This window comes from Chrysochloris asiatica, unplaced genomic scaffold (assembly GCF_000296735.1).
Source record: "Chrysochloris asiatica unplaced genomic scaffold, ChrAsi1.0 scaffold00312, whole genome shotgun sequence".
Lineage (NCBI taxonomy): Eukaryota > Metazoa > Chordata > Mammalia > Afrosoricida > Chrysochloridae > Chrysochloris > Chrysochloris asiatica.
Window position 1 is genome coordinate 829,969 of NW_006408830.1, and position 11,120 is coordinate 841,088.

Below are 11,120 nucleotides of genomic sequence, written 5' to 3' on the forward strand. Positions count from 1 at the left end.
CATTCAAAACTTCAGTCTCCGTGCAGGCTCTAGAATTAGGGGGTATAGCTTTATACCAAATCTTGGTTTTCACTCAGGCTTCCCAGTGGGGTTCCAGCCTCACTCCAAGCTTTCACCCACCTGTCTCACCCCAGTCCCTTAGCCCCACAAAAGGAGGTACCAGCCTCACTTCCAGCCCTTCCCCCAGGCTTCCAAATTTTACTCTAAATCCCACGACGAGGTTTCCAGCCTTAACTCAAATCCTCCTCGCTCCACCGAATTCCAGAATTGGTTATTCTAACCCTATCCCTTAACGTTCATCACAGATCCCAAAACACAGCACGGTCACCACAAACTCTCAATCTTCAAGTCATCCCTAACCCTGATCTCCGCCATTTAGACCCCAAATGGATGTCCCAGTCCTATTTCAAAATCCTAATATATGCCCCCCCAACAAATAGGGGAGTGGCTCTTCCCCAAAGCCAGTCACTGCCCCTGGGAGATGCAGAGTTGATCTCTGCTGTTCTTGAGGTGAGGCAGAGCCCCCTACCTCGCTGTGAAGAGGCCCTAGGGGTCAAGAATCTCTGTTGGTATCATTGAACAGGCTCAGACACGCAAGACCAGGGAGCTTCCCCAGGGAGGGAGGAGCTGGGGCGTAGCCTGGGCCCTGATCTGCTCCCGCCCCATGGGGAAGAGGGAGAGAAGCAGGCAGTAACTCCCTCCCAGCTGCTGGCTCCTCAGACAAAGAGGCTCTGTGTCCCCAGAGAGGAGAGGGTGGAGCCCCATGTGGCCTGAGGGAGAAATGGGGGCCCCCAGTGAGGAGAGGGAACCTCCCCATCAACCCGTTCCCCCTCCCAGGCGAACTTCCGAAGCTAAGATTTCTGAAGGCTGTCTTAAGGTCCCTGCCCTGCCCAGGTGAGATCTTCTTCCTGCAATTTAACCTGCTCTCTGACAGTGTTTCGCTCATTCCCTCCTGAAAAAGACCCTTCTGGGACCACAATCTGTCCCTACCGCCTTCCTTCCCTCCAATCACGGCCTCATCACTCAGACGATAGACTGCAAGAAGCTACGGCCTCCCTCCCACGCTCTGAAATTCGTCCCAGTCCTAAATTAACTTATAATAAAACGCTCCCAGATATTGCTGCAGGTGGGAAGAAGTTTGACAGATGAAGGAAATGGATGCAGAAAGGTTAAGGGATTCCCCTAGCTGCTTGCCCATGGTCAGCCCAGAATCGGGGTCTCAGAGGCCCCTTTTCTCAGCAGGCGATCATTTGGAACGCAGTAGGAAGGACCCGCTAAACCAAAGAGAAAAGCGGGAGGCAGGCGCTGCCCAGTAGGTCACGCGCCCAGGGAGCGGACCAACATGGCAGGCGCTCCCCAGACTGTGTTGATCTCGGGCTGCTCCTCAGGAATTGGCCTGGAGCTCGCGGTGCAACTGGCCCTCGACCCCAAGAAGCGGTACCAGGGTAAGGGGTTCGGGGAGGGGCCTAGAAGGGCAGGGGAAGGCGTGGCTCCGGAGACCCCTTTGTCCGTAGCTTTGCCTCCACTAACCCATCGTCCTCTCCAAATGCCTGTGTGGGGGGACTGGGAAGGACTCCAGACACAGCGATGCCTCACTCTACCTCCCCCCATGAACCATCCTGTTATTTCTTGAGAACCTACTGTGTGTCAGGCAGTGTTCTAGGTACTGGAGACAGAGTTGTGAACAAAACAGACCAAAAGCTTTGCCCTGGGCAGTGGCGGCGTGAGAGGGAGGACAGATAATAAACAGACAAACAAAAGGAAATGATAATGTGTCTGGCAGTAATAAGTACCAGAATCAAAATAAAGCAGGGGGCGGAGCATGATGGGGGTGGGTGGGGGCTATTTTTAGAAGGGCTGGTCCTCTAGATAAACTTCCCTAAGGTTACATTTGAGCATTCTCCAGGCTGGGAGACGCTCTCTCTTACACACACACACCTGCCTCCACCAGATGACTCTCCTAAGGTAAGCCTCTTAAATGCTCCTGACCTTGGGGGTTTAGGGAAAGAACCTCTAGGTCTAGGGACTTGTCTCCAGCTCTGGAGCAAACTACCTGGACCTGCACCCCAAACCATGAGAACTCCTGACCCAGAGCAGGCTGGAGTCTAAATGGGCAAAAGGTTGTCTCTTAAGAGGAGGCTGCTGGGGGTGAGGCCGGTTAGCCCACTTGGCAGAGCTGAGACACACACACAACTGGGAAGGAGGGAGAATAGGAGGGAGAGTGAACTTGATTACCCAGTACTGTGCTTGGGTTTGTCCCTGGGGGTGAGCAGCCAGGGCTGGAAGACTGCTAAAGGGTCACATTTATTGAGTCCTTCCAATGTGCCAGGCTCCCCTGTAAGTGCTTTGCATCCAATAAGCCACTTCACCCCAACAATTTGAGTGTGCGTTATCTTTTGCCCCACTTTAGAAATGAGGAAACAGAGGCAGAAACTGCCAAAGAAAGATACTTGCTCAAGATCACCCAGCTGGAAAATTGGCAGAACTGGGATTTAAATCCCGGCAGCCCAGCCCCTGCCTGGGCGGAAGCGCTTCACCACCATGCTATACTGAAGGTGGATGCATATGCCCCATTCGTTTATAAAGCACCTGTGAGTCAGACAGGCCCACAAACAAGATTCAAGTGCCACTTGTGTGCATGTGGAATTGTGGGTTCACCCACAGAAGTAAGCAAACATGTATGTGTGTGTGGACATACTGCACATACTGTTACTGTACTTGAAAGCACGGGCTCAGCACTCTGACACACGCAGTTTCGAATCTCAGTTCTAACACTTGCTAGGGGTGAAAAGACAAGCTTCAGTTTGTTCATCTGTATAAGGGGGATAATAACGTTACCTACTTGTCTTGGTATTCTTGCTGGATAAAAAAGTTATGGCTTAAAACAACTACAATCTACAACATTGTTGTTGTTGTCCTTGCAGTGTTTATCCTACTATGCCATACCAGGACTTACTGCAACATTACTCACACTAGTCAAAAGGTGGAAACCACTCAAATGAATGGACATACAAAATGTGGTCTCTCCATACAATGGGATATTAATCAACCATAAAGTGAAATCAAGTTCTGGTGTGTGCTACAGCATGGTTGAACCTTAAAAAACATGCTAAATGACCTAAGTCAAACACAAAAGGACAAGTGCTTTTCGATCCCACGTATATGAAATATCCAGAATAGGCAAATACATGGAAACAAATGCTGGAGGGAAGCAGAAATGCTATTTATGTTACTGCTGAAAGGGCACTGAATTTTTGTTCAGGGTGATGAAAAACATTTGGAAATGGATAGTAGTAACAATTGTACAAGATGGTGTTATTATTGTCACTGAATTGCACACTTAAAAATGGTTAAAATGTCAAATATTTACTTATATTTTTGTTGTTGTTGTTAGTGGCAGTTGAGTCAATTCCAAGTCACGGCGGTCCAATGTGTCACAGACTGGGACTGTGCCATAGCGTTGTGTTGGCTGGAATCTTAGACCTTTTCTTTTGCTGCACTGTTGTGGTGCTGTAGGATGAACATTGGACTGCTAACCGTAAGGCCAGTGGTTCAAACCTACCAGCTACTCCTCAGGAAACCTATACAGGATCTCCATGAGTCAGAACAGACTCACAGCACTTAACAACAACGTTGGTTCGGTTGTTAAGCAGGGCACAGCAAACTATTAGTGATCTTAAATGAGAGTGCTCTGACTCCATATGATAAGCACGGGACTGTGAAAGACAGGATAAGCAGTTCAAGCCCACCCTCCCCAAGGGAGAAAAATGAGACTTTATGCTCCTGCAAAGATTTAAAGTCCTAGAACCCCATACAGGGTCACTATAAATCGGAACCAACTCAGTGATATCTAGTAACTACAAGGATCATATATATTTTTTACTACAATATGTTTATTTTAATATGCAATCATTTGTTTATCTCTCATCATGTCTATGAATTTCGAAAGGGCTCAGTTGTGTGGTTCTGGCTCACAGTCAATAGCAGCAGCTAGACCGATGGACACACTAGACAGATGTCTCTCTCTCTCTCTCTCTCTCTCTTCTTGTAATCTTAAGGCTTCCCCATATGGTCTCTCTGTCTGGACTAGCTTGGGCTTCCTTACAGCATGGCGACCTCAGAACAGTCAAGTTTTGACGTGATGGCTGAAGGTTTCAAGAGTGAGTGTTCCACTGAGCAAGGTGGAAACTGCAACACCTTTTCTGACTTAATCTCAGCATCAGCTCCACAAAATTCCATTGGTTCCCAGCTAGTCACAAGATTCCAGGAGAAAAGGGCAATTCGATTTCATGTCTTCATGGCAGAGTGGCAACATTCTAGAAGAACATGTGAGGGGGAAGATAGTGTGTGGTCGTCTTTGGAAAACAAATCAGTGACTTGTCACATAGGGTTTTTGTGAAGATTAAATGCTGTATTGCTGAGAAAAATGCTTATCACAGAGCTGGCCACATAGTAGATGTTCAGTAAATGGGAATGTACTATGTGGGTAAGATAAATGTGGCTATTCATACTTATGTGTGTATGTAGGTTGACTCTTAGGTATATACACATATTCTTTCTCATGACAATATGTTCTATATTTTTTTATTTTATTATCTTACTTCCTAGGCTATGAATTCCTCGAGGGTGAAAAGTATTTATTTTACTTCATGTAAAAGTCTCAGCACCTAGAATATAACATGGTGTGTAGTAGATGCTCAATAAATGTTCGTTGAATGAATGGAAGTGTAAACATTGTATACAATGCCCTGGTGTAGCGCTGTGGGTTAATGCGCCAGACTGCAAATCCATTTGAACTGCAAGGTCGGCGGTTCAAGCTCACCAGCTGCTCCTTGGAAACCCTATACAGGGTCGCTATGGGTCGGAATCAACTCAATGGCACTTGACAACCACAAGAAGCATGTATACACAAGTGTGCCTCTGTAGATATGTGATTAAATGTAGGTGTGTAAACTTGTGGGCCTCCATCCCTTCATGACTGCATGTACAAGGTCACAGAAATGCACAAGTTTACACACAGGGGACAGAAGCCCAGTGCCTGCCTCAACTCTGTTTTCTGCCTCCAGTGGTGGCCACCATGAGGGATCTGGGAAGGAAGGGAATGCTGGAGGAAGCTGCCGGGGAGACTCTGGGGAAGACCCTCACCGTGGCCCAGCTGGATGTGTGTAGTGATGAATCAGTGGCCCAGTGTCTCAGCTGCATCCAGGGACGAGAAGTGGATGTGCTCGGTGAGACTGATGAGCCCCCAGGGTCATTTGTCCCTTCCCTGGTTGAAGCACACCTACCCCTACCCCTACCCCTAATGGTATACCTACCCATAACACTAATCCTAATCCTACCCCTACTACTAACCGTAACCATAACTCTAACACTAATCCTAACCTTGTCACAGCAAAATCCCTCCACTACATTAGCACCAGGTTTTGCTGTCTGGTCATGGACAGGGGTAGACCAGTTGGCCAACAGTCCAGGACATCAATTTGCCTGCTAGAGACATTAGAAGTAAATGGAGACTTAGGGATGGTTTGGATTTTATTGAATAGAATTTCTTTTTTATTGAGAGAGCCATATATGGTTGGGAAAATTACTTTGATGAGTCAGTCATTTGGGGAAGAGAGTATGATGAAGAACCAACTCATGGTCCCTAAACTGTCCTCTGAGGATGTGGCTGTATTGGTTCAATTTTGGGTCAGAGCTGAGTTACTCATGCATCAAAAGGGATGTTGTTCCCAGTGACCCCTCTTCTTCTGCAAAGCTGAAGGTTGTTGTTGTTGTTAAGTGCCATCAAGTGGTTCTGACTCATAGCAACCTTGTATAGGGTTACTGAGAAGTGGCTGGTGGGTTTGAAAGCTGATCTTGCGGTTGGCAATCCAGTGCTTATCCTATGACACTGCACCAGAACTCTAGGGCTCAAGGTACCCTATAACAAATGCTAAGCTATGTTTAAGATCAAAGCTCCATATTTGCGCCCCCAGGAATGGCCCTGGACTTGGAGTGGGGCTGAGGTGACTCAGGAAATGTTCTTGGGGGAGACACTGAAAGTATTGGGGGAACTTTGAGGTGACCATCGGCTCCCTCCCTGCTATAGTGAATAATGCTGGAGTGGGCCTGGTGGGGCCCCTGGAGGGGCTCAGCATAGCCACCATGCAGAACGTCTTTGATACCAACTTTTTTGGGGCTGTTCGTCTGGTCAAAGCTGTGCTTCCTGGCATGAAGAAGAGGCGACAGGGCCACATCGTGGTGATCAGCAGTGTCATGGGACTTCAGGGTAAGTCCTTGGACTCAGCCCTGGGAATCCCTCCCGCTACTCCTGTGCTTCGCCCTCCACAGGCTGCAAGGATGGCTTTAGTTCATTCATAGTCCGAATAAACTTGGAGAATTGTGTTGAGAAGGATTCTGAAACCCATCAGGAAGAAGTTCTGGGATGGATTACCTATGTCTGTCATGGAGCAGGAATGGGCAGTGAGGGTATGAATGCTGAAAATCTCTCCCAGCCATTCTCAAAAATCCAAAGGAATCATCAGAACTCCTTCTCCTGAGACTCCTCCTGGCCAAATGCCACCCACCAGACCCCAGAGATTGTTAGATTAATAAAGACTCTGGGGACAGAAAAGAAAGCAGTAATGGATTTGTGATGTCTGCAATGGGCTTACTATGGAGACCATCTATTTGCCTTCCATGCTTCTGGGCCTTTCATCATGAACCCATTTAGATTCTCAGCCCTTCCCCTGAAAAGTCCTTGGGATCTGTTCCCTCCTCAGCAGCCCACTAAGGGACCCTCCCCACTTGTCACCCTGTGTGTAGAAACTGCATCTACTCAGCTGTACCTTTTGGTCCGTTTCCTGCTGCATTTTCTGATTTCAGGGCCACATTCACTGCTCAACCGGGCAGGACTGACAAGGATCCTGCTCAGTGCGGTCTGTGCTCAGGAGCCCTGAAAGACCCATGTCCAAGTGATTCCAGGGGGTTAGAAGAGGGAAGGAAATGGGGAAGTTTCCTAGGTCAAGGACAGGTGGAGCACTATTGAAAAAAGTTGGCATCTGGTACCCCCAAACAACCTCAACCTGACCCCATGTATTACCATCCCATGATGCTATATACCTCATCTATTGGTCCCAAACATCCCCAAATCCTGTTTGCACTGTCTCTTAAAGATCCCATCATTCTGGGCCCACAAAACTGATCACCCAGAACCGCAAAGTGCCTTCCTCTCACCAATTCTTTCAGGTGTCGTGTTCAATGATGTCTACGCAGCTTCCAAGTTTGCCCTGGAGGGATTCTTCGAGAGTTTGGCTATCCAGCTGCTGAAGTTCAACATCTTGTGAGGCAGGGACTTGGGAAGTGATATAAGCAATGGGGGAATGGGACCACTGAGAGGGGATTAGAACCGGCAAAGGGAAGAGAAGAGATAAGGCCAATGGTGGGGTAGATTGAGTGAAGGTAAATGGAAGCAATGGCGGTGGAAATAGAGGCAGTGGTGGGCAAACCGAGTCCATAATGAGGTCAATGAAGACAGTAAAAGAGGATGGGAGACATGGAGGCAGATAAGGGAGAGATGGAGGCAGATAAGGAGAAAGCAGTCAGTGGAGGAGGTGGAGGCAGTGTTGGGGAAATAGAACCAACTGCAGGGGTGGGGTAATGTGAAGAAATAGAGGCAGCAGAGGGGAGGGACAATGTGGGGGACAGAGGCAGCAGAGGGTGGGACATTGTGGGGATAGAGGCAGCAGAGGGAGTGGGACAATGTGGGGGATAGAGGCAGTAGAGGGGGTGGGACAATGAAGGCAGTGAAGAGGATGGAGCAGAAAGAAGAGATGGACTAACAATGGGAGAAATGGGGTGGGGCGGAAAGGGGGGCTGTGATGGGCACAGTGGAGCAGCGAGCAGGATGGGTTGGAACAGCAGTCTCCGTACCCCGCCCGCAGCATCTCCCTGGTGGAGCCAGGTCCGGTGACCACCGACTTTGAGGAGAAGCTCTTGCAGCAGGTTTCTAAGGCCGAGTTCCCAGGCACTGACGCTGACACCCTGAGCTATTTCCGGGACTTCTACCTCCCAGCCTCTAGAGAGCTCTTTCGATCCGTGGGACAGAGCCCGCAGGATGTAGCTCAGGTGAGTTGGGGGCTCAGAACCTCAAGACATGGCTCAGATGTGTGGGGCCCCTCCCCACAGAACCCCTCTCCCTGAGTCCCACGGTTCGGGGCTCCGCTCCACAGGCCATCGTCAAGGTCATCAGCTCCGCCCGACCACCCCTGCGCCGCCAGACCAACGCCCGCTACACCCTGCTGACGACGCTCAAAGCCGCTGACCCCTCGGGCCGCCTGTACGTGCGGATCGCTCACTGCCTCCTCTTCCGCTGGCCACGCCTTCTCGACCTTGGCCTTCGATGCCTGGCCTGCGGTTGCCCGCGGACCCGGGTGTGGCCCTGGTGAGCAGCTGTAAGCCCTACCCTCCGGGCCCCTGAACAGCCACACCCGTCTCAGAGGCTTAGGACTGTTCGTTCACTCTCATTAGCGAGCCCTGCCAGACTCCTTCTGTATCTGGGTAATGCTGAGACTTCAGGGCGGAGTCAGGCCTCAATCAAATCCCTCCTCAGGACACAGACTCTCGCCAGCCCGGAGACCTTGGGACCCTAGTACGGAGAACCTTGATGCAGAGAGTCCAAGCTGTGTCTGGGAAGGCAAGGGAGGCTTCCTGAAGGAGGAAGAGGCATTGTCAGACTACTGCATTCAACCTCAGCAGTCTGGGAATATGCCGGGCCTGGGAATACAGGGGTGATCCACACAACTCGCTCCCTCAACACACACCCAGAGCTGGGCCAGCCAAGGGGTCTCCAACCTCTTGGGTATACATTGCCCTCAGGAAATGTGCTTGCACACATCAGCAATATACCAACTTTTCCTATGTAGCCATAAGCACTTGTTCCTTTACATAATAAAGCTCAAGCGGTCATATTTAAAATGTATAAACAATGGAGTTCCATCTGGGCCCACAAGATGGTATCCCCATGTTTCTTGGTCCTCCCCCAAAGATTTTGGAAGCAAATGGACGTTGGTTTCCAAAGCGAGTTCTACCTATGCTCATAGGGTGACTCTGGAAATAACAGTGTAGGCATGACAAGAAAATCCCCTTCACTATTCTATTTCACATGAGGATTGTGCTGTAGTTGATGGTCAGCTGCCATGTTTACTGCAAACTCCAGGAGAAGAATTTGTGTCATTTCATCCTTATGAGATGGAGGTATCAAGCCCACCCACCCCTCAGTCCACAAATGAAGAAACTAAGGCTTCCAGGGTGAAGAATGAGGTTGTGGGGAGCCCAGGAGGAGGGCAAGAAATTGAGTCTAGAGCGGTCCAACTGCCAAGTCCAAGTCATATGGGATCTATCCTAGGCCTGTCTTTAAGGGGCTCCAGGGTGGTGCAAACTGTTAATATAGCTAACCTAAAAGTTGGAGGTTCAAAGACACCTCAGAAGAAAGAACTGGAAATCCATCTCCAAAAAAAAAGCAAAAAAAAAAACCCAAAAACACAGCCGTTGAAAATCCCATGAAGCACAATTCTACTCTAACACACACATATGAGGTCATCAAGAGTCAGACTTGACTTCACAGCACGTAAGTGGATTCGTGGCCTCTTCTAGGAAATGGGAAACTGAGTCTGTGACCTTGGAAAGAGATGACTTTGAGTCTATGTAGACATATGGGTGTAATGATATGTTCTGTATCTTTTTATCTTTTTATCAAATCAATTCCTTGCCCCCAGCTCCCACTATCCATCTGGATTTTTAATTTCCAATTGGATTTCCCCCCCCTTTTTAAAAAAAGCTTTTATTGTGAATTCAGTGATAGTTTACATGGGAGAACATCGGTTTTACACTCATCGTTTCATTGCAATGATTACAATCTGTTTCGTGAATCATCATTCAACAATATTTGCTTCTATTCACTCTGGGGTTTTTGTTTTGTGTGTTTTTTTTTTTGTTGTTGTTGTTTTTTTGATGTATACAGAAACACTTGGGAATATATAATCATTTAAACAATCAAAGGGCATCCTCTGCAAGCCTGCCTCCTGGCCGGCAGCACACAGCCTTTCTCTTTCCTTGAGTCTAGAGTCCTCGGCTGCTCTATCTCTCCATGCCCTCATCTCTGCCTCTATCTCTGCTGTCGCTGCTTCTCTGGATAGGGTCCCACATTCTGCTCATGCTCTTTTCCCTTGATGATCCTGGGGTCCTCTGTTTCTGAACTGTAAGATGAACTACTTCCCCCTTTTTATTACAGAATGTCTACCCTTACTGTTGTGATAGTAGCAATTAGTCATGATAACAATTACTCACAATTGAATCATAAGAATCTTTTCCCAATCTCTTCACCAGACCTGTCTAGACAAGATGAAAACTACTCAGTGGGGATTCCAATTGGATTTTTGAGCAATGTTGGAACATCTATAAAATGATACATAAAGTTAGATAGTGGGGATGGTTGCACAACTTTTTAAATATATTAAAACTTTAAATTGGTGAAATTTATGTTGTTGTTGTTGTTGTTAAGGGCCATAGAGTTAATTCTGTATAGGGTTTCTGAGGAGTGGCTGATGAATTTGAACAGCCAACCTTGCAGTTCAAAGTTACTTTTTGGTCCGATGCATTTGGTCACACAGCGACATAGTGGCTTATGAGCTGGGCTACCAACCACAGTTCGAATCTACCAGTCTCTCCAAGGGAGAAAGATGAGGCTTTCTGCTCCCATAAAGATTTACAGCCTCAGAAACTCTATACAGGGTTGCTATGAGTCGGACCTGACTTGGTGGCACACAACCACCATACAGCATGAATTACATCTACATTGAAACTTCTAATTTTCTAAAAGGAAAATATGAAGCACACGTGTGCTGTCAGTCTATGGGTTTGACTTACCCCATGGATTACAGTTGGATTCAGGTTATGTTGGGTTCTGCCAGTAGGAGACACCAGGAAGAAATCAGAGTACAAGAATGAAAGACCAGCAGCAGTGTGGCAAGACCTGGGGACTCTGGGGCCCAGAGTCAGTGACAGCCACAGAGGACTAGAGTGGAGAGTGAAGCGTCCAGCTGATATGAAGAGAGGGCACAAGCATAAGAACACCCATGCTT

The 11,120-nt window shown here is 48.2% G+C and overlaps 1 protein-coding gene across 1 annotated transcript; it reads left to right on the top strand.

Moving 5' to 3' along the window:
* Nucleotides 1–1,333: 1,333 nt before the first annotated feature.
* RDH8 (retinol dehydrogenase 8 (all-trans)) lies at nt 1,334–8,426 on the top strand. Its single transcript, XM_006875155.1, has 6 exons — nt 1,334–1,445; nt 5,067–5,228; nt 6,089–6,268; nt 7,228–7,321; nt 7,923–8,106; nt 8,211–8,426. Exons 1-6 carry the CDS (start codon nt 1,343–1,345, stop codon nt 8,424–8,426), a joined length of 939 nt encoding a protein of 312 aa, XP_006875217.1. The 5' UTR covers nt 1,334–1,342.
* The last annotated feature ends 2,694 nt before the right edge of the window (nt 8,427–11,120 follow it).

Excerpts from the sequence above, each read along its gene's own strand:
- RDH8 (XM_006875155.1), top strand. The coding sequence starts at position 1,343 with ATGGCAGGCGCTCCCCAGACTGTGTTGATCTCGGGCTGCTCCTCAGGA. Across the intron at positions 1,446-5,066 it reads CCCCAAGAAGCGGTACCAGG|TGGTGGCCACCATGAGGGAT; the intron begins GTAAGGGGTTCG and ends TTCTGCCTCCAG. Across the intron at positions 8,107-8,210 it reads GCCCGCAGGATGTAGCTCAG|GCCATCGTCAAGGTCATCAG; the intron begins GTGAGTTGGGGG and ends TCCGCTCCACAG.